Source organism: Oryzias latipes, chromosome 1 (genome assembly GCF_002234675.1).
Source record: "Oryzias latipes chromosome 1, ASM223467v1".
Lineage (NCBI taxonomy): Eukaryota > Metazoa > Chordata > Actinopteri > Beloniformes > Adrianichthyidae > Oryzias > Oryzias latipes.
The window spans coordinates 17027152-17051494 of NC_019859.2; the positions used below are offsets into that span (position 1 = coordinate 17027152).

At 39.2% G+C, this 24343-nt stretch overlaps 1 protein-coding gene across 3 annotated transcripts in view; it reads right to left on the minus strand.

Moving 5' to 3' along the window:
* The window catches only part of cntln (centlein), a 90874-nt gene that overhangs the window by 19718 nt on the left and 46813 nt on the right, over window positions 1–24343 (minus strand). For 2 of the 3 annotated variants that reach the window (XM_023960314.1, XM_023960244.1), the window contains 8 exons: window positions 21395–21495; window positions 17563–17660; window positions 15173–15690; window positions 12240–12321; window positions 9752–9833; window positions 9125–9420; window positions 3730–3939; window positions 2119–2216 (listed from right to left, as the gene is read on the minus strand). In XM_023960314.1, the coding sequence (XP_023816082.1) occupies window positions 2119–2216; window positions 3730–3939; window positions 9125–9420; window positions 9752–9833; window positions 12240–12321; window positions 15173–15690; window positions 17563–17660; window positions 21395–21495 (1485 nt within the window). The remainder of the gene's footprint in view (window positions 1–2118; window positions 2217–3729; window positions 3940–9124; window positions 9421–9751; window positions 9834–12239; window positions 12322–15172; window positions 15691–17562; window positions 17661–21394; window positions 21496–24343) is intronic. The other variant, XM_023960276.1, reaches the window with a different exon arrangement.

The following is a 24343-nucleotide window of genomic DNA, read 5'->3' on the forward strand; positions in this document are numbered from 1 at the left end:
AACAGCAGAAAACAACAGCGACGTGTCACTTCTCATTTAAGTAACCCACTGTGCAAACATGTTTATTACTCTAAGTTCTACACAAAGGCCTCCTTTTAAGTAGCCCAAGAATGTTAACATGTTTTATTCTGTTTTCATAAAAGCACATATAAGGAATTTTCATCGTCGATACCTCGGGGAACTGGAACAAATAGAATAAGGATCATAAGAATGCAGCTAATTAAGCAGTTTTGCTGTTTTTTTTTTTTAATATCAAAGATTTTGTGGTGCACACATTAGGTTGTGCATGCTTTATATAAACAGATGATGCAATGCTGCAGCAAACGCTTTCGTATGTGTAAATGTCCCTGCCTCTCTAGGTGCACGGCTGCCTGAGGGTGGACTGGTTAAATAAGTGCGAGCTTGTCCTATTGGAGTGACATTAAATTAAATGAGAGAGGAGTCTAGCCTGGGGACTTTGGAGTGGGGGGTGGGGGGTGGTAGCACGAGTTGGTTACCCAATGGATTTGGCCATTAATGAGAAAACCCATATTGAACCTTTCAGATGACTGTCTGGTGTTGACTTAAAGACGGAGAGCAGCAATAAGAACCCCAGCAGCTCCCTCTGCCCCAATGCTAATGGCAATTAGATCGACAACATTTATTTTAGATGTTCTGGTCTCACACACCCCAAAAAGAATAGAGGATAAAAAAGAATGAAGGATAGATGAAGCTTCTTCTGGAGTTAGTGATTCCTATTTATGAGCGTTAGTGGAAAGAAAGAGAACCTCAAACTATATCCCGATCACTCGACCGTTTGTTCCTTTTGTTCTTAGCTTGTTGGCAATATCGTTCATCAAACATGCGTGTATTGTAATGATAACAGTCAGTGGTGTGAAGTATGTGTGCGTTAGAAAGGGTGAGAGCTGACTTTTCTGTGTATGTTGTTAAGATCGAGGTACGGGTGGATGTTTCATGTGGCTGATAGACAACGGGGCTAAAGATGAAAGAAGCAGCTTCATAAATAAGGCAGGGCCATAGTGCCGGATATTGACTGAGGACATGCCGGTGTACTTTGAAATTCATTTCTTTTTTCCCCCCTTCTCTTCTTTAAGGCGAAGCAGCCTTGCTCCCTGTGTGTGTGCTGAGATTTATATTTCAGAGATGTCTAGACATGTCTTTCATTCTGAGAAGGGATCCCTCCATGGAGGCAAATGGAGTGGTAGACCAGGAGCTATGGCGAGCTACTTGTGTGTGTGTGTGTGTGTGTGTGTGCATGGCTGAGTGTGTGACAAGAGCTAAAACAGAGGCTGAGGCGGTCGCACAGCCAGAGCTAAGGGATGCTCAGTCTGTCGAGTTGTGATCCTCAATGCCTTGGTCACGCACAAACACATATCCACTGTGATAGTACACATGCCCAGGATGCATTATTGAGACTAGCGGGCAGAGGACAGAGCATACAAGACAAAGACGACGAGAGAGAGGAAAGCAAAGTGTTGCTTTTTTTTTTTTTACCTTTTTCTCAGTTCAGATAAAAAATGCAGTCAAGATCTCAACAGTCTCCCTCAGTGGATTATGTATTACTATGCATTAGTAAGACAGCAAGCGCTGCTTTGAGTGAACCGTGTAACTCATTGGGGCTTATGGCCCGCAGGCCAGAGTGCTGCTGTGTAGGTTTTGGTGTCATGGGCCAAAATGGTCCTTTTCTGCAGCACAGCAAGAATCAATACGCTGCTTTGATCAGCATTCCTCATCAGCAACCCACGTTCTCATCTCCAAAACTACATGACACAAAAGACACCCACATGCACACATGTGTACGCATAACCGCTCCTTTGGTTATGCGCTTGTCCACCAGGACGCGCACACATCCACTAGTGAATCACAGGGAGGAGACGCATGTGGAAGTGGAGTGCAGCGCATGGAGTTCTGCCACAGGGTGGAATCAAACACTGCAGATGAGAGCTGAGCTCGGCGTCTCTGAATGCTTGCATACACTTGCATACAGAGACGCTGGGAAACAAAGGCGGAAAAAGGGGTGCAGAAAGATGAAACAAAATTTAAAAAATAGGTTCTACAGAACACAAGTAAAAAAAAAGAGAGAAGTTGAAGTAATAAAGATAAAGGTGTGACACTAACTTGTCTTGCAACTGGCAGAGCTTTTCTTCCTTTTCTTGGAGTTGGCCATGCAGGGCTTTGTTAGCGGCCATCTGCCGTGTGACCTCGGCACTCACACTCTAGGGAGAGGGCACATGTCATGTGTGTTCATTAATGTGTGCAATAGAAGGTGGAGAGGTTGTTTCATGATACAGGTAATGGCAGGTCAAGCACAGCATGCCACCTCATTATAGTTACAGTGGGAGGGTGGACAACCCAAAAGGAGGTGAAGTGATGATACATTTTCAATAGAAATAATTGGGAAAAAAACAATAAACACACAACAGTCCCAACTTTATTTTAATTTTAATACAGAAGCTCACCTGTAAGCCAACAAAAAGTGTAGTAATATATAAAGTCAATTGAATACACTAGAAATAACATCTTTCTAACCAACATAATTCTTTTTTTTGAATATTAAATAACTGGTTAATTGTAAATCATTGGACAATGACAAGATTCTTGGAGATTCAAGTACACCGACTTCCCTTTAAATGGCCCCAACCTCTAAAGGGTATTGAAAAGCACCATCTTTTGAAAATGTGCTCACTCAGAGGGTGCACCCCCATTGCGTGTCTTCACCTCCCTTTCAAGCTGTCACCTGCCATGACTTCCTCAGACGTAACGACAGCAGCAATCTGTTTTGTGACACTGATGAGCTGGCTGCTGAGAGGGTGATAATGCTGTGTGGTGCACTCCCTCCTCGTTCCCCCTGTGATGTAGGGTAACGGCACGAACCTCTCAAATACTATCAAATGTTGAAATCTCACATAACTTCAGGTGGTGGAAAGTCAAAGGCTCAAGTTATCCATGTTTAATTGTTCTTAAACCTCAGTTATTTTGAAAGGAAAACTTTTACAAAGACTGATAACTTTTACCATCCTTAAAGGCCCATTCTGATTGTAGAAGGCATGTAAAATCATAATTCAGCTTAAAATAGCATGTCTGAGTATTTCTTTATTCAAGTTGTTGTGAATCAGGAGCAGATGAAAAAAATGAATTAGTAAGAAAGCAAAACAGATTGTATTTGTTACATAGAAAATGCCCTGGGTGGGTCACAAGCCTTCCACTCCACTTAAACAGAGAGCTCTCATCAACAGTCCACTCTGCAGAAACTATGTCCTAGAAAACAACAGGGTTTTCAAAAATGTTGACTAAAAATGGCATAGTAATGATTAAAAGACCACTGGGAAGGCTTTTACAATAGATCAAAAGATGATCGGAATGGGTCTTTAAAGAGGGAGAAGATGTTGAAACCAGAGAAAAATTTGAGGCCTTTAATTAAATACAAAAAGAAGACTTTTAACAAGCTTTTTCCAAAAAAGTAATATTTACAACATTAAATAACTGGAAAGTTGTTTTGTGTTGGTTGCCTAAACTTGTTAAACCACAGTGTACACCAAAAATAAAAAGATAGATTTGAGTTTTTAGCCTAGCCAGCTACTTATAAAGCTTATACCAATATATATTTTTTAGGTAATTGAAGTTTCATTTTATACTAACTAATACAGTAATTTCAACAATCAGTTTGGATTTATCTGTACAAAATGAAGGAACACTGTAAAGTCAGACAACAGTTGGGAAATTACCAACCTTCAGCCTGCCCTGCAGTTGTTTGACCTCAGCCTCCAGGCTCTTGGGGCCAAGGTTAGCTGAGGCAGGCAAAGTTTTGCCATGGCACTCAGTGTTTACCAGTGCAGCTGATGAAGTTTGTGGGGGTAATGTGATCCGCTTCCACTGTTCTAACTCCATCTCCAAAACTTTTTTCTGCTGCTCCACACCAGCCAAGTCAGAGGTCAGCTTCTACAAATTAACCAACAGACACAACGTGTAGGTGAGAGCGTTAAACTTTTTCACACCAAAGAGAAAAAAAGAAACGTGTTTGTGTGTGCCGAATGGAAAAGCCATAGAAGCTGGGATAAACAGAAGAATACAATGACAAAACTAATTATGCTGGTTAAAAAAAGGGTCAATTGCTTTTATATCACATCATGCATGTCTTTACATAAAACACATAGACACACATAAAAAACAACGGGGAAAATAAAATCACATACTAATAATATTGACTTTTGGCTTTAAAAATTAATTCAAAAACTGTACAGTTTTAAAGCTGTTTTTTTATATGTATGTGTGTTTCAATAAAAAATTGAAAATCTTTAAATAAAGTGTTCAAAAATAAAATAAATTCAAATAAACTAAGTGACTAAATCATACTTCCATTTACACTTTCAGATAGAAAAAAATACTATTGAATATTTGCTATTAAATTTAGTTTGATGTTTCTTCTCTAATAACAGTAACTATATTTTTATATATAATGTTTTTCAAAGCTTACAAGTCTTTTTTCTGTGATTGCTATGTTAATTAACAGCAGGTTATGAGACAAAATATTGTACTACAAGTAGGTTTTCAGATTCATGGTGTAATGGGCAATCCTGCAAGGATCAGGATGAACTTTTTAAGTCCAGCACACATTGAGCGGCTCGGTTTAGATTGATGAGTAACAACCATTTGACCTGATTGATAATCTGACCTGATAATTTCTAAAAGCTGAGATAAATGATATTACCACATACAAAATATATGAAAATAGAAATTAAAAATTCTCACCTTTTTAGACCAAATTTAATTAAATCACATTGTCACAACTCTGGTTCAATATTACAACAATAGCTGATATGGTATCATCTCAAAAATCAAGTATGCTTAATGGCACAAATAGGAGACATGATACGTTGTAACATATGCCACACTCATAGAAAACACACATGCACACACAAGTGAAACCACAGATTCCCTGGGGTTTGCTCTATGCTCTGCATACATGGAGGTTATTGATATCTGGTTGCTGCCTGACACCTTTTAATAGAATCCCTCTTGTTTTAGGTTTCCTCTGCTCTGCTGAAGACACACATGCCACGTCCCCAGAGAGGGTGAGGGAGGGAGGTGTAGAGAATGAAAAGTGGGGCTATGGCCTCGGTGGCAGCGCTGAAAAGAATTAAGAGAGGCATTGATGACGCTTCCTGGAAGACGCGCTTTGATTTTCAGGGGCCATTTTCAGCCCCGGTGAGAGACGACACAGACATAAACGGATATACTGCCCCCTCAATTAGAAGAGGAGAGATGACACCACTTCTTCTCTGGTCTCACTCATGACATTGAAAGAAATCGTTAGTGAGCTGAACATGCAAATACAAGAATGAAAAAAAGTGCCCTGCGCTAGAGAACATTAAGTCTTTTTTCTTCACAAATTAACAAGTACAGGTAAAGAAAGTTGAGAATACTTTTTTCTAGCAAGTTTAAGAAGTACCGTATTTTTTGCACTATAGGTCGTATTTAAAAGCCGTAATTTTCTTTTTGAAATGACAGTGCTCTTTGTAATACGGAATGTCTTATGGATTAATTCTGGTTGTGTTTACTGTTGTTGAAGTGAATTTAAGGGGAACACTGCTCTCTGTCCAAGTGTTGGGTTGTGAGTATGCTAATGCAGCTACCGTGTAGCAGTGTCGGACTGTGTTTTTTTTTTTACGTGTTACCAACGTGGTTGAAAGTTAGCGTAATCACAGTGACTTTTATTGTAGCTCTACCATTCTATTATTTTAAATGTTGCAAATAAGGTTGGGAATTACAGGTATTGTGAAGCAATACAGGTATTACAGGTATGTGTAGCATGCTACACACTAGCTCAAGACTTACTGTGAACGCGGTTAATAGTCTGAGTGACTATGTAAACACATATGAGTGTTTCGGGGTTCGAGTGAAGTGTGAGTAGCGTCTTTTTCAAAACACGGAAGTGCCAACCGTTTGAAAAGGGATCATGAAAGAGGAATTAATAACTGCGGTTTGTTCCAGGCCGGAATTGTATGACACAGAGTCTTTCATTTTGGACAAGAGCTGTGAAAAGAAAAAGCCTGGAGCAAGATTGGCGAGATTTGCACCTCTTCAACATTTTGCACCACGTCTATTCCAACTGTGAGTGCATGCGCTTGGACCAAGTAGCGACAGCTCAGTGTGAACACCGTCTGCTTAAAACGTGTTCAAGAACGCCTGTTTAGCTTGTTCTTGAACACGCATCACATGCCCGGTGTGTACATAGCATTTTAGTTTGGTGCACCTTATATAGGACACAAGTACAAAAATAGACCCATTCAGTGACGGTGCGCCTTGTTATGTGGTGCGTTTTATCGTTCAGAAATATGGAACACAAAAACGTGGATGATCAAAGTTAACAAACTGCTTAATAACACTAGTTATTTCTTCAAGTCAGTTTTTTTTTTCACTCAGCCTAAGCCCTAATCAGTTTTAAATGATGTGTGCAGCTTTTCTTTATGATATTATACCTGTTTCATCTGCTTAATCCTGTTATAATCCCTGACAACTAAAATGTTAGGAGAGGGCAGGACAGATCCCACTTACCGAGATAAGGATAGTGAACTTCGAGGTAATGTCAGAAGTTGTGGTATTACGATTAAGGGAAGAACATCCAAAGCTACCAAATAATCCTGTTTTTAGATATGCGTGAGTAGAGGCTTTACTCATCCGTTATACTTGGAACAGCCTAGTGTGCAGGTTCACTTTCGTGTTTGAATGCATACAGATCTTTTTTCAACTGAGACCTTTTATGTCTTCTTTTCTAAACCTACTGTATTGTATTTCAGTTGTTTTAACCCTCCTGTTATGTTCGTTTGTGAGGAACAGAGATGATGTTCCTGGGACAATTTGACCCGGTGAAGGTTTTATTAATTAAAAGATGTCTGAAACCCAAAAAATCCTAACAAGCAGTGTGAATATTTCATTACTAACTTCATTACTAATTATTCTATCAAAACTTAGTGAAATGGTGTTCCTGACCTCTAGCAGCTAGTGGTTGAATTATTAGATAATTCACTCGTTTTTCTTAAAAATATACATGTTCTAACTTTTTTCAAATTTTTCACTACTGTATTACTTTTAAAAGACCACCATATAAAATAAAATACTTTTACATAACATTGAAACATAATCTTGAAATTTTGTTTTACATGCATGCACTGTGAACCAGAAAAAAAACAAAATCACAATACAACAGACAAGAAATTGCAATATGAAGTTGTCCGTGTGTGTCTGTACATCTACATAGCACAAGAGTGATCAAGTTATGTTAAGAACAGAGAGCATTTCTCATTTTTTTGGTTATATACTATTATGTTATATGATAGACTTTTAGTTTTGGTTCTGTTAAAAGAAAAACACTTTTAAAGAGATTGGAGTACTTTAACCAACACCTATGTAAATGCAATCATTGTGAAATGTATTTATTTCTATTTGTTTATGAATCTAATTAAGCTAACTCATCAGGAGAAAGAAGAACAAACTTTAGTTAATGAGGACAATGGGCAAAGAAGGAAGCAAAAAGGACAGAATGGCTGAAAGATCAGGAGACAAAGCCAGACAAACAAGTCTCTGTGAAACTGCCATGCTACCTCTCACATGATGGCCCCTGTGGAGGCTGTCCTAAGCCAATTACAAGCAGAGAGTTTTAGTTAGAGACTTGGCCGGGACCGGCTAGAACAAGTCCAGAGTCCATCACCTCTTGCCCTTTCCAGAGAGCGAAACAAGACCTAGCTTTGACCAGTCAGTCAGCACCAACTTTCTGTAGTGGAGTGGCATTAATACTGCACGAGGAAAGAGGAAACAAAGAGGAAGACAACAATTCCCCCTCTGTCCACTCATTCACTCAACATAGTGCGAGTTTGTGTGTGAGCGTCCACGTGTGCCTATACTGCTGTTCTGAGTCTAAGGTCTGGTTGGGTTTTAGCAATCGGATGCCTGGATAGACATGGACCACTTCCTAGGCAGCAACTTTATGAAAGATGCACTATGATCTTTGTGTACAAGTCCACAATACCGCATTTGTACTATTTTGCACCAAAACATTCAGATGAAAACATGCACTTAGACATGTGTCCTGTGGGTCTTTGCTGGTTACACCTTTGTCTCAATTTACCTTTTAGCTTTTTTTCAATAATGACCACCTCTGCTAAAATGCTGCTTTGGAGTGTGTGCTCATTTGCAGAAAGAATTAAAGATTTAGGAGATTTTTATTCAGAACCAAAGAGTCATATAGACGTGCGATGCACATTCAAGAACACACTACATGCGGGTTCAAGAACCAGCATTTAGCACATGGTGTTAACACTGGATGAGTAGGGAGGAGATTCTTCTTTCTGTTTTCTACTCTTTACTAGCGCATGGCGTAACATAACTAGCGAAACGTCAAAGAGGTGTAAATCTGGTGAATCTTGCTCCAGTCTATTCTGACATACGAAAGACTTGGTGTCATATATTTCCAGCCAGGAACAAACTGCAATCTTTTAATTTCTCCTCCATGATCAATTTACAAATGGTTTGTACTACAGTGAATTAAAGGGGACGTCATCCATACGTCACTACCAAATCAGAGTGCCCGATTGGTCAGGAAGCAAGACTTTTTAATGCATTTAGTGCATTTAGTGCGTTTACATTGTCTTTTCATTGGAAGTGGTCGCTTGAACGTGCGTCGTCAAGGGCAGTGTGAATGTTAGAGTTTCTGACGTGTGTGCAGCAGAAAAGAAAACTTACTGTCTCCCAAACTAAGTTTGGAATTTGAACCTCCAACCAACAAATCGGAAGGTCAGCCACTCAACCCACTAAGCTATATTCACCCTTACTGTGTGTGTCTGTGAGAAGGAAAGCAATTTTTGGAATATGTTGACAAACAGACAGACAATTGGCTAAAAAATAACAAACCAGAGGAAGAATCGATGTAACAATCAGGGGGACAAAAAGTGCTTTGTTTTCAGTTCTATTTGGATGAGGTTAGGCCTGTCAGCTTACTCATTAAATAGCTGCACTCTTACTACTGAGAAAAAAGATATGCCATAAAAAGAAAAAACTTGGTAATAAGACATTTCCAAACAGAACTGCCCTTTTCCCTTTGCACATGTGCTTATTTCTCCCCAGTTACCTGTGTTTGCTGCTTGCTGCTGTGGAGTTTCTCAGTGAGTGTGTTGAGCTGTGATGTGATCATCTCATTGGCCCTTCGCAGCTCTCTGGCTGAGAGCAGAGCATCTTTCCTGGCACTTCGCAGGATGTCAATGTGGCGCTGTAGGGACTCGACGCGCTGCTGCAGAGAAGAGGTGGAGCAGCGCTGGCTCTTCATCAGCATCCTCTTCTTCCTCCACCTCCTTTTCTCTCCTCCTGTCCCTCGGTCCCACGGCTCATGCTGTTTATCATCTAACAGGAGGAAACGTGTACTGCTGCCTGAGAGTTGAAGTGCAAAAAAAAAAAAAAGTAAAAAAACTCCACCGAATCTTTGTTTGGTTGTTACGGCTGGGAGTTAACAGGGATATGTAAAATTGTTTGTGTATTCACAAGTGAAAACTGTGATATTTTTAACCACTGGAATGATTTACATATCTATTTACAACCAATTTATGATTGTCAAGCATAGGAAAAAATCCAAAACAGGGCTAAGTTCTCAAATATTTGTAACTGATCGACAGCGTGTAAATACATTGAGTGTTCTATCTGCTTTAACTAATAGCTGATTAGTTTTTTTTAGTCAAGCAAAAAAAAGGAAAACTTGTGCTACCTTGGGCCAGAACATGAGGTTGTCTTCTGTTAGATCCAACGGAGGTGGTTTCTAAGTTTGAGCTTGATGAACACCTGTAGGACTAGAAAAACCCCTGAAAAGTCAGTATGATGAAAAGCAGTTTAATCCAACACAACAGTTGACATGCTGCGTTTCCTGAGAGGAGCTTGCGACGACACGATGATCACAGTGTGCGTTCAGCTTAACGTGGCACGACAAATCACCCTATGCTTAAATAATTCACCTGAGCATGTTCAACAGATTCCAACTTGAACAAGTCTCACTGAGGGCATTACTTCTGACACATGCTCGCAAACGCCGCCTTTGTTAAATCACTGTCTGAGAACCACAACACACTCTGACGGTATGACAGGTACGAGTGTATCGATGTGTATGCAAGTGTGTATGTGCCACCTCCCCACTGCACCACCGTTTGTAGTGACATCAAAGGCTCCCTCCCTTCCCCCAGAACCACCGATTGCACCCTCCTTCCTCTCTGCCTACATCCTTTGGATGTGATCAGTGCCAGGTTTGATCACACATGCAGGGAGGAAAAGGAGATGAACCCTTTGGTTTGTGACGTGACACGTTTTGAGGGGCTCTGGTTGTCACAGCGATGAGCTCAGGAGGAGCTGATGGGCATATTTAGTGGATCAGGAAAGAGGAAACTGAAAGGGGATCTGAGAGAAGACTCCCGACAGCTCCCAGGTTACATTTACAACAACAACAACAACACCCTTTTCTCCTTTCATTGCGAATAAACAGAGGAGGGGAGAAAAAAAAGGCATAAACCTTTTAAAGACATTTCTTTGTCTCTTTTCTTGACTGACTTTTTCTCTCTTGGCTTTGGAGCTAACATGCCCTGCTGTGAATTGGTTTGATGTGGACTAGTGCAAGGTTTAAGAGCCCATTGGTTCCAAAGTAAGCGAAACCGTTAAGAGGTGTCAAAATATGCTACAGTGTCATATTTGCTAAAATACATATATTTCCATTTTAAATTTGTGTCAATATAAAATAATCAAACATCATTTGCTCAGAAAACAGTTTATGTAACCTTTTATGGTAAAGATCCACTATGATAAAAACTGTGTTGTTGATATTTTTAATACATTCTTGTGGCATTTTTATGATAGAAGACATATATTAAAAAAATAAGTTTAAAATTCTGAGTATTTTTTTTTTTAATAATTGTAAATCAGGAGAAGACGAAAAAATGTCATTTGAAAAAGAGCCTATTTGTGACGTATAAAAATTGCTGGGTGGGTCACAAGCCACCCTCTACCCCTTTGGGAAAGGGGGCGGAGTTGCTGTATGCCAACAATGCCGCCCAAAACTCAGAGGCAAATTTCTAACGAACGCTCTGTAAAAACTGCATCCTAGATAATGATAGTTTTTTTTTGATTACGGCGAAAAACATTATAATCCTAATTAAAAGACCAATAGAAAGGCTTTTGAAATATATCAAAAGATGATCAGAGTGGGTCTTTAAACAGTCTACTGATAACCTGGGAACCCACTTCATTAACAAAGATTATTTATTTCAGACAAATTATCAACAAACAGACAAAAATCTTCAAAATTGACACTTTTCTTTACAAAGCAATACAGATAATTAAATACATATTCATACAATGATTTTGTATTGGACAACTTTTGTATTTATATAGACATATAAGATTCAATGTTTGAAGTAAATACAATGTGTTCATATTGTGGTGTAGTAATCAGGCTAAAATACTAAATCAATTTAAGTTCACAAACTCACAACTCTGTTTGCTTCAGTACAATTTAATTGTAGAGATTTCCACTCAAAACCAAATTGTTTTGATATTAGAAAAACACTTTTAACTAGTGATATAAACTAGACAAAGGTAAACATTTCCTTTGTAAAATTCAGAATTCCTACAAAAAAGAATTGAATGAAAATCCATTTAAGGATTTGATGAATCAATATTGATTTCCTATCGATAGTAACACCTCGGCATGGTGTCTGCGTTTTGCCCGTGAATACAAACAACATCCGAACTTTTGCAAAGACGGATGTGCATATTGTGCATATAAAAAGAAAGCGTTCTGCCGATCACCGCTAGCTCCAAGGAGAAAGTGGGTGTGTTAGTCCGAAGGTGGTGCTGACTCTTCTTGGAAGGGGCTGTTCCTCACTTTGTGACATCACAATGTGTTTGTCATAAACACATTCTTTATCATGGATTAGGAGGGGCTGGTGCTCAGAGCGCAGGTTTTTAGAGGATTCCTCAGAAATGGATTAAAATACCACTTTGGGGGTGTTTTTTGTGATGAATGCACATTATAATACACTTAAAAGCTCATGATATAGGCCCTTTAAACTCCCTTTCTCATAACGTCTGCTAAAAAGATTTTAGGAAAAAGATAAACGGATCTGAAAGATATTGTTGGCAGAAAAAAATAATAGTGCCCAAATTTTCTAATTATTGTTCAACACGTCATCAAGTAATAAGTAAAAGCCAACCTTTTTAGTTGAGGGTTGTCTATGAAGTACAGCCCGCGACGGCGTCCTGTTGAGACTGTCCGAGAACTCTTCTCCACTGTAGCTGTTGAGAAAGGAAAGAAAAGAAAGTTTATTACGCAGCAGAAGTTGAACCAACAACCCTGCCTGTTAAAGTACCACCCTTAGACAAAAATCCAATTTACCTTTTATGGTTGATTTAGTTGACATCAAGCAAAAATATGTGCATTTCGCCCTCCTCCTTCAAACAGAAAATCAATGTCCCATCCAATTTCTGAGCTGGAAGTGTAAATGTGGGTGTAAATTAAGTGAAAAGCTGCAGTGTCTGATGCTGTTGGTGAATGCATCAACATGTATGAGAGTGGCTGTGGCCTTCATTAGCCCTCTTGGTGTGACAGACATGTATGAAAGGCACGGTTGAGCAGAGCGCAAAGTTGCATCTGATGGGCGCATGGTAAGGGCTTCCAGAGACACACAAACACACCACACACACACACACACACACAAACCCAACACAGGTTTATTGACAGTGACCTTTGACGTGAAGGTGGAAGCCACTGACATTTACGCTGGCGGGTTTATTACGGTGGGGCCTGGAGGAAGCAGCAGAGGTAAAGACCACAGAGAGAGGATCTAACTGGAAGATGACATGGCTGGGGGCTAGTTGGGGTTAAAATCAGTCTGGTGGGGGCACAGGGACCTTCTGAGCAGTACTAATCACCATTTTTAAGTGCATGTTAGTTGACAATTCAGAAAAGTTTTTATACTATACATCTTTAAACTATTTATTTACTATTTCTCATCTTTTGAGCTATTCTGAAAGTGCCCGCAGTGGTCTTTTAATTATTAACATGCCATTTGCTGCCCAAATAAAAAAAAAAAAAACGTGTGTTGCTTTCCAGGACAAAGTTTCTGCAGAGCAGCAGTAGTTTATTAGAAATTCGCCTCTGAGTTGTGGGGAGAACCTTTAGCGCAGAGAAACCCCACGCTCATTCCCCTGTTGCTGAGAGCTTGGAGCAGGGAAATTGTGGCCCTCCCAGCTTATTTCCTACGCAACAAATACACTCCTTTTAAACTGCATTTTTTACATCTGATCCTGATTCACAGTGAGTTAAATAAAGGAAAACTAGGAAATGCAACTTTGGGCTTATTTCTCTTAATATACTGTATGTCCTCCATCCTTGCAACAAGAATGTGTCACACACCAAAAAGGCAATTTTCATTGGAGTGGGTCTTAAAACACATTTACTTGTTCAATCTAGGCTCATCTAGGTTGTTTACAACTAACTGCCTTTCAAATATTAAAAAAAAAATCAATAACAGTACTCTTTTGACCTGCAACAAAACGCCTAATACTACAAAAATAAAAATGTCCCAACTTATTTCACCTAAGTTAAAGAATTAACTGCATAAAAAATGACACTATCACTGGTTACTTGGGTAGAAAGCCCATGCTCTTTGAAACAGACAATAAGAGTACTATTGTTGGTGCACTGAAGTCATTTGACAAAGCTAGAAGTACATAGGACAAGGCCAAAGTCAACGAGAAAAGAAACGGGAGGAAAGAAATGAAGCCTCATCAGTGGCCTGATCAGGTCTGACATCTATATTTGGCACAATTTAGGCCTCTGCTCCTCGGGCAAGCGTACTGTAAATCTGAAAGGCGTAGAGCAACATATCCATGAAAATAAGACACACAGAGGGCTTTACAGCAGCAAATCACCTGACAGGTGCCTTAAATAAGACTACATCTCAGTTTAGACTCCTTCACAAATCCGCTTAGATCCACCTCTCAGGTAAAGCGTTTATTAGACTGCAGCTTATTAGCCACATAGAGAGGCATTAGGAAAGCAGGGCATTGCTGCACCCATTCCCTGCTAACTGGCCTCATGTGGATACAAGTGGATTACAGTGTGATGAATTAGTTGGTGGAATACTAGTGAGTAAGCAGGACTGCGATAAAGACAACAGATAGATAAGGCATATTGGAAAAGAGAAAAAAGCGGATAAAAGAATATCCATTAATGTGTCGGAAATCAGCAGCTATCACTCAATAAATGTTGGCTCAGTAGCCTTTTTGCATAAAACATACATGGAATAATTACTGTTGATGGTTCGTAATTTAGAGGGTGTTAAACAGCTTGTAGACATCTGGTACAGATCCGAGTTAGGTCATTCAAAATTTATCTAACTAAATTAAGGTGAATAGAGAGGAGAGGAGCATAGGGTGGAAAGGATTTGTATGTGTGTGTTGGGAGGTGGTTAAGGGGTGGCTGGAGGAAATGAGAACACCACACACACACACACACAAATTTATGAATTGACATACCACAAAATAGCCAACATAACTAGACACAAGGTGGGGTACGCTTCCGTGGTTGTGTGCGTGTTGGGGGTGGTGGCTTTTAGCTGGGGGATCCTTGGAGCTGTCAGGGGGGTATTAGTAAATATGCAAAGAACCAGTAAATTAAATCAAACTGCCAAACTGTCAGTTTCAGGGTGGCGTGACTTGTGCATGAAAATGGTATCACTGGAAGGTATCAAGGCTTCGGCGGCCCCTTTATCCCTGGGCTTTTCTGGCATTGGTTCAACTTTGTGTAGAGAGGTGGCTAATTTTGCATGCAAATTTCAGTCAATGAGCTCCAAGCACAGTGTCCCAGGATATTTCAGAGGATCTGACAGTACATTCCCCCTCCTCTCAGCTTCTCTCTATCATTCTTGCTCACCTTCTTCTTTTGGCTCCTGAATATAAACTAGACAGACAATGAAATTCAATCACCCATTTGGTTATGGTTTTGCATATGCACGTTGTCCCCTCGATGCTACGTACCCCCACAATTCAGTCATCCTATTCTCTTCTCTCCAGCCTCCTAAAAATAATGAGGGGGAAGGACAAGAGAATAAGTATATTTGTGCATGTGCGTGTGTATCATTACCTATCTATGCTCATGTCCTCCCACTCATCCTTAGTGGGACTGGGGCTGCGGCCTTGCCAACTGGTAGCTTGATTAGGACTGACTGTTTGGTGGCTGTGCGGGTGAAGAAGACGTCTACGCCTGGTTGCCTTGAATTTGACCTTGTTGTTAATACTGGTAGAGTTCCCAGTAGTTCGTGTTGGTCCTGCTGCACGATTCCTATAGAAGTCCCTAGCTGCTCTTAGGATCCCCAGCTCCTGTCTCAACTTCAGCAACTGATGATGAAGCCTGGCGATCTCTTTCTTCGATTCGCCAAGCTGGACTTCGAGAGCCATGATATCACCACGATGCTGTGCCTCCTGGGCCAGAGCTGCCTCTTCCCGGACAGCTTCTTGCACTCGTTGATGATCCGCTGAGGCATGGAGTCTGCGGCAGCTGTGGGCCAAGTCTTTGTTGGCCTCCAGCAACTGCTCTTTCTCGTCTCTCAGCTTCTCATTCTGCTCCTCCAGGAGAAACATCCTGTGCTCCAGCTGTTCAATCTGAAAGTATCAAATATGAAGCTTTCATGGTTCAAAGATTCCATCTTTTTCCATCTGTCCGTCAATAAATTTAGATATGGAAGTCCTAAATATATTTCTACAAACTGGGGCCTAAAGCATGAAAGGCGCGTACACACAATGTGTGTTCTATGCACAGGCTGGGAAGTACAAAAGGAAAATATGGATAGATTTAAAACCATATTAAACCAAATTTTCTCACTTATTCTATGCACTTTCTGTATTCATGACACATAAAAAAATTAATACACACCTAAATTAAAATCTAAAGAGAAAAACCAGACCCTGGCTTAGCTGAGTGTGATACAGCAGAGGTATTGACCTGATGTATAATACAGGAAGAATAGAGTCTGATGGGTTTTTATTTTTCTATTTTTTTTTAGGCTACCATACATTTTTGGCACAGTTTGCAGTCAGACTGGGAGCCTAAGTTGCTTTAAATCTGTGGGCCTCCCACTACAGGGTTGAAGTGAACCTGCTGGCCTCCTTACGGCTCCCAACAGCTGATGCACACTAGTAGATGGAGTCTATGACACTCACTCACTGTGAATAACAGCAAATTTAAAAATCTTTTTTATTTGCCATACTTTGAAATGTGTTTGAACTTGTCATACGTTTGTAGGAGTGTACTTGCTCAGATCAAAAACTCCCACTCACTCCTGATTTTAGCTTCTGTCTTCCTTCAGTCTTCCTGAGGCAGCAACACACCCATCAGTAGCATGCTTCAGCCACAGACGTCTTCATTGAACACCAACTTTGGTATCAATCCAGCTGTTAGTTATCTTAACCGTCGCAAAACCTTCCAAAACCTGCTGTGTTCATAATTTTTTTTCCATTTTTCTGTTTCAGTTTTTCAATTGTACCTTTTATTGCCACAAAAGTGCATAAAAAAACTAAATTAATTTTACATTTACTCACTTTTTTGTGTTGATTTATTTCAATTTTAGCCATCAAAGCTATTTTAAAGCAATATGATCAAGTAAGAAACAGTTTGGATAAAACATTTAATAAATGTTATATAAAATTAAAGATGGGATGTATGAAGTGGCCAGTGTTCGTAAAGATTCATCCATTTAAAAATGCCTATGAGCTTGTGATTTTTGTGTATTTACAAAAGTTTAGTACAAAATCTGGGCAAACGTCTTTATGTGCGGCCCCAGTTGTTTTGCTCCTCATAAGCATTCCATCTTACATGCTAAAGAAGGGTGGGGGCCAGGTATACAGCCCCTTATTATGATCTCCTTTAACTACACAGCAACCAGGAGCACTTAGTCTTTTTGTTAGATCTTCAGTGGAAACTGTTTAGGAGAACAGAGGCTGCCTGCTGGGTTCATGCCTCCAGGCGATTTCCCCCTGTTTTGGTCCCACTTTGCCTGGTGGTGAAGTTTGGTACCTTTCAAACAAAATTAGAATGCCACACAAGCCACAGATGATTTATGAAAGCAGAAGTGGGAGGCAAGCAGTATATGAACTCATTAAAGCACTGCTTTAAGACCACATGTTAAAAAAACCCACCATATATATATATATATATATATATATATATATATATATATATATATATATATATATATATATATATATATATATATATATATATATTTTAAGGTGCAACTCAACAACAGTAAATATGCATTACACTGCTTTCACCAGGGTCCTATGGTATCTCCCACAATTTCATTTTTTATCTTAAAAAGAAAAACAAACTCCTTACTTGATCGAACAGCAAACACCTTTGAAATATTTTCAAAGCAAAAGCAAATTTTCTGAAAGAAATCTTCCTGGAGATGGCCCTGTCTAGTTTCCTTTCATTGGTAATAATAAAGAGCACTTAGTGGCAGCACAGTGCTGTACCTTTTTAAATGATTGGTCCATTCGGCCTGAAGAAAGCGGAGGCTTTTTTGGAGTGCTGCTTTTGACCTGCTGCTCCTCTGCCATTTTGTAAAGCAATTCTGTAAAGAGGAACAAAGCTCATTATTGTGACACACTGTCGAATTCAGTCTGCTCAATCAACAGAATAATGATGAAAAGGTCTACATTAAATCAATTAACATTAGTAAAGTCTAATTTCTTCTCTGTGGTCCACTTTCTTTGTTCTTCTTGTCAATCACATCCCTGCTGTTGTTTTCATGTGGCCCTGATTTACATCACTAACACTCTCCCCACATTTTGACAAATGTTAGTCTTCCTTTATTTGAAATCAGTTGAAAGGTGTTTTGTTTGGTGGTTCATATGGGAAACGGTGCTCCATGTGGAACCCTCTCTAAGGGTCTTAAACAATCCAAAAGAAGTGCCTGAATCCCCAGTGAACACAGCCCCAGGCTGCTCTGCTTTGTAGTCCACACTGCTTCCTCAAAGAACCAATAGTCCCTATAGACAACTCTGATGCTTTATTGTGGGAAGTGTATTGATAGGGATGAAAAAAATATGATTTAGGCCTTGTGATTAGAAAATAAGAGTTCAGGAGCATAGGGATTTTGCATACACGTATTTTGGGGAAAAAACAACTAGATGTTGCCACCAAAGAGGACGCTGATTCTTTGTTCAGCTATTTGCAAGGGCCAATACAAAACAGTATGATACTTCCTGCCTTTCACTCTTTCCACTTAAGGATTCATGACAAGATGACCAAAATAAGTGGTACAATGAGCCTGAAAACATCAAATATTCAGGATGATGACTCCTCAGGTCAGTCGATCTCATGGCCAGCGTGCTTGGAGAAAGGTAACAGAAGTAGAGAGTAGAATGAGAGGGTTTTGTTGTAGAGAGCTGCAGCTTCTTTGCTTTGCATTGACACCTTGCCCAAGGAAGTTTGTTATATTGAATTAGGTTGCCCTTTTGTCTTTCTAACATGTCACATTCAATCCCACAGAGCAGCAAATAGTACAGGAGGGCTGCTGTGTTCACTGGGTACATAACCAGGTTGAGAGACAATTATCCAGTACCAGTGCTGGTGGCATGGGAGTTGGTACCTCAGCACTATCTTGACAAGATGAAGTGGTGGCTCCCTAGTCACACTGTAGAAGGAGGTTCTGGCACTGTTGCATACATTAATGTCTCTCCCATGTCTCCTCATAGGATACAGCTCAAAGGCCCTCTTTCTTTCATCTGCTGCTTTTTGTTAGCATGATCCATGTGCGAGCTCCTAAAGCCCATTTGATCAGGTTACAGGGGTCCCAAAGAGTAAATGCTCTGACCATTCATTATATTCTCTTGCTAAGTCAGCGGCATCTTAGGCTTTAATTATTTTTTCGTTCAATTTTTTCGGAATGTTGCTTAAGCAGGTCTGAGTTTATATTGTTTGTGCCTTACTGAGTGTATGTGTGTTGTATTAAGTCAGACTGATTTTATTGTAGATTTCTATTAATGATTGTTTGTCTCTGCACTGTATTCCCACCAGCACTGGAAAAATAAAGCAATTTTGATTTGATTTGATTTGAGATGTTGGTTGCACTTCTTACTTAAACACAGAAAAGCAGAAGTTCATTATTTTAGAATGATACCCATTTATGTAAAACGTAGAACTAAAGGAACATGATGTTTTGGCCAATTTTGTATTATGAGTTTATGTAAAAACCATTACAACACAGTTTTAAAAAGACTCCTTAGAATTATACAAACCTTTTTTAGACAATTATGGGACACATTTTGAAGAAAATATGAGCTACACTCTTATACCTAAGCCTATGAAGTAACCAATGTAAAAGTAGATTCGACAGGTTATGCATCTCAGTGAAATGACTGATGCAATTTAAATCTGAAAGCTAAAGAAAAAAGGAAAGACATTCAGAAACTACAAAGTAGTTTATGAAATAAAAACATGAATACAAATCAATATTTTCACCCCTTTGAAAAATGTACTACTTGTTAGAAAACAGGTTTTCTGGGGGGGCTTTTATCCAAGTGTCCTTAGTACGGCGGTCAATAGGACAGAATTAAGCAAACTCTTTTGTGCTACTCCAGCATTGGTAATGCCTTAGTCATAACCACTGACAGTAAATGAGAACTGGACAAAGCAACCCCTCCCCCCTCGCGTTCCAAACAGGAAGTACCTGCTGGTCCCAAGAGCGTTCTAAACAGGAAGTACCCGCTGATCCCAAAAGGCCAAAATCCCATAGACTTCTACAGAGAAATAAACAGCAATTACTCAGTCATTATGTTCGTCAGAACAACTATTCTTGCTCTGCTAGCTTTTATTTATGTTGCTTATCCTAATATTTTTCATGATTTTATTAGCTGTAGTAAAAGTTATTCAAGTTACAAACTGACCGAGCAGTTGCCTCGCAGTCAAATCGTTTGATTGAAAGATTCTCCTATGCCTGTTTTCAGTAGAAGGGGTGTGGCCTTCTTACACGTTCCCTCCTAATTGGAAAGAGTGATTGCCATAGAAATGTAGACGGACCAATCACGGTGTACCGGGGACGTCTGGCTCCAATATGGCGACGGATATATCAGGGAAAAATGGCTACTGAATTGACTTCAAGTGGTTGGAACTGGAAGTAAGACATTTTCTTTGGTTGACGCCACACTCCCTCAGTCCAGTTATATCTTATAAAGTCAATGGTCACAACTGCCCTTACGGGTGGATATTGGCAAACCTGTACAGGGTATGCAGGTATCCTGCACGATAGTTTAAAATCGAAGACCACTCACTCGGTGAGCCCATAGAGAGAAAATGTTCATGCACATGCACAGCGATAGATCATAGCAAACACTTAAACAGCATGTAAGATAAGTAAAGGTGAAGTAGGTGAGATGCACCTTTCTTTTTTTCAAACTCCCAGATACCTGTGCACTGTGCAGGGAGCCTGTTAGTTCTGTTCAAGTGAGAAGTGTGTGCCCATTGCGTGCTTCAAGTGTGCAACCTGGCTGTTAGAAATAAGGAAATTAGACAATCAGAGTGTAGTTTGTGTGGGCTTCCTATAAGTACCTTACCGGCATTCATGTAACCTGTACACATTCCGTAAGTGCAGCATTTGCTTGTGGTCAGTAAGGAGCCAGTGCGTGCACTTTACTAATGACTAGAGTGCTGCGTTAGAGGACCGTACAACAGCATCAACCTTACATCATAGGTGCATGCAGTTTCCATTATCCTAACAGATACTTCACGATACATTTACCTCACGCACAACAACTATACATTTCATTTACATGATGTCGCTTGAGTCTCAAGGGAACTGCAAGACACACCTGCGCTCCCTTTAATTTGGGGCCATGCCTTTCTACGAACCTCCACGGACAACCCAAAAATCTGCAGCACCTGTACGGGTCAATTCCTGTATGGGTTTGTGTGACTAAGACATAAAGAAATGGAAAGTTGTACTTTAGGGAACTATATGATCAGCTCAGATTAAAAAATGTCACAGGAACGATGAGAATGATGTTGGCAGACAAGATGGATATTATCTATTGCTTTTATGAAATTACCAGCAGCTGATTGGGCATTATTAGACTTGTTCAACTAATTCCTCAGGGAGAAGTTTAATGAATTCTGCACAATAACACACGGGTCTTATGTAAAGTTCTATCCTTATGTTCATACTGTATTGGTAAAACCTAACTATAGTTGGTACAATTTATTACATGTCTCCACACTATGAGAGAAAAAGCTAGTTTAAAAAATAACAGCCCCCACTTTAAGGCCAATCATTCACCACCACCCATAAATAAATAGAAGTTACTTTACCTTGTTGTTCTTTAGTGAGGCAAATGTGTAGCTCCTTCACTGTGGCCCTGTCCATCGCACTTTGTACTCGCAGAATGTCCAATTCTTCCTCCAAGCTGGCCCTGTGAACACACAAACAGAAATTTGTTTACTAAGCAATGTTCCAAACGTTTTTTTTAAATCAAAAAAATATAATTTCGTTATAAAATCAAATCGTGTCTGGTTGATATAGCAGATTAACCAAATCTTTGAACTAAGCAAACATTTATTAGAAACTATTTGGTATGGTTGCTCCAAAGCCAAATTTAGGAGCAATTTATACTAATTCTAATAAATGTTTAGGAGAAGCAGTGAATCAATTATTGCCAGCTACCTAATAAAGGTTCTAAAGCCTAAGATTCTGTAAAATGTCCTTGTTAGACCAAAATTTCTCTTTTAAATCTTACATCCATGAATGGAAGATAATTTGTCGTTTCCTGTGGAGTACAGTACAGAGGTTTTTTTAAGCTTTATGTCCTAAAGGAAGTTACATTTGCTCCTGAAAGGGACAAAACAGGTTAAAAAGACGAATGAATGAAGGATATGAAGGAGTTCACTTTTAGCAGAAATATTTAGAAAATATATAAATAATATATAAATTTGAGTGAAATTTAATAGAAAACCGTCACTCTAAAAACATGGATGCTATTTTAGACTCAGTTAACAGGGCATACCCTGCTAAAAAAAAACATTGCACAGTAAAAGAATTCAACTAATTAAAATGTAATGTATGTGGAGATCAAAATGACAAGCACAAAACACCATTATAGAAGAGGAAGGTGCACATTTGTGTGTATGTGTACATGAATATAAGAACCTGTTGTACACGATGCCCAATTACCTATCTAGAAATGATCTTGATTCTCGCTAAAGGCTAATTATGAGGAGCCACGCTTCAGACTTTGCACTTTCAAGTTATTATTAGGACCCCAACTGGAGTCTACCGAGGATACACAAAAGCTCACTGACACATCCACACCTGAAACGCACACCCAACTTCCCTCCCCTCTGCTTCTTAGAGTCAGAGAGAAACACAAAAATCGGCCTTTAGCTAGTGTAGTGGCAGTGTTCCCAGAGTTGCTCTCATTTACAAACTCTTTATCTTTGATTACTTCTGTCGACATGCTTTAACAGGCAGTAGTGTCAATGACAATGAAATTGAGTTTAATTTTAAATATTGTTGATTCATTCTAATGTTGGAACATCCAGCTTCTTTCTGTACATATGATCAAATATTTGACATAGGAAAAGCTGTTTACACAGCACAGAAAAGGGAAATAATTAGCATTTTTATCACACACAGTCCAGAGGTCTGGTCTAATGGCTGACTGAAGCTTAAATAAATACACAAATGACTCTCCCCTGAGGCGTTAAAGAAGCAGATGGACATGTGTCGCTTCTCAAAAGATTTTATTTTCATAATTGAACAGTAGTCAATGAAGAACAGACTCTTTTTTGAATGACCTGGCTATTAATAAGGCCTATGAGCTGAATCTCCAGTATGTAGTGAGATTTTTCCATGTGTTTTCCATGTCAGGCTGTTTTAGATGTTGATAGTATTGATGCTCAAGCCGAGCTCATAAGCAAAATATTCATATTTTGTTGAAGGTAAAGTATGGGCTCCGGAATGGAAAAAGATTAGTAACTTAAAGACACGAGCCACCAGTTTACAACCCTGATAATTCGGTATAATGAACAGTTTAACCTTACTTCACAAAATCTGCTTTTTGGTGCCGTTCTGTGAAAAAATAATTATTATACAGTCCATGGAGGGGCTGGCTGACCATTAGCGTAGCAAGGACCTAGATGTCATTATATGCAAACATAGACTTCAATGTAAAGCTGCCCAGATTCCATTTTCCTTGCAAAGCTTTCCATCAACATTTGAAATGTTTCTGTAATTGTATTCTCAATTTGTGAGACATTTTATGTGTTCATGCACTGATGTTGGACTTGCAATCTACCTTTACAGTATGAATAGGTTTGAGTTTGAGGTTATGGTTTTCGAGCTTCTTAATGAATTCAACCTGCCATGTCTTTATGGATCCTACCATGTTTAGTGCGACACAGTTATTTCTAAAATAGAAAAATGGATCTTCCCAAAATGTCCCCAAAAGGGTGAAACCTTGTCCAAATGCCATTTGGGAAGACAAATGGGAAATGTGGGCTCCATAAATAAGAATTAAATTTATTCATGAAGCAGTTAAAGTTCTTACATTTTTTTCAGTAGAATACTTTGCAGAAACCAGGAGAAAAAAATGTAGATAATTCAACTTGGCTGACTTTATGTTTTTAGAACAAATATAACCATTTTAAACTTACTGGTTTGAAATACAGTCGGCTACATTTAGTCAAAAAATTGGTTCTGCTAAATTGTCTTAGAGCAAAATGTGGACGGCTCAAGTAATGGAATAAGGTGGATCATTTACATTCTGTATTAATTTCCCACTTTATTAAAAGGCAAAAAATCAAATCATGTGGCAACTGGAAGAAAACACACATGATAATTGGTAAACACTAAAGGCAACAAAAAGATGATGCATTTGGTAATGATACAGTCTACAGCGCATGACTGCGTCTCACAACTCGCTTATATTCCTGCTTAATAAACATATTTTGCTCCCATGTAGCATAACGGGTTTAGGCCCTGAGCCATCCACCTCATGTAATTTGATCTCATCTGTCCCTGTTTTACACAAAAGAGCTTAGAGCAAAGTTGAAGCTCCACAAGGTTGTACCACATCACTACAACCATCTTGCTTTAGTACCCCTGCCCTTGTGTTTCTTACTGCAGACAAGGAAAAAATAAAAAATAATAAAAAAAAAGATCATAAAAAAACAAAAACACTACTGGCGTTTTTACCTTTGGGGTTATTCCTACTTTGGATCAGGGTAATGGATACATTTGGGTAGATAAACCACCTTTATTAG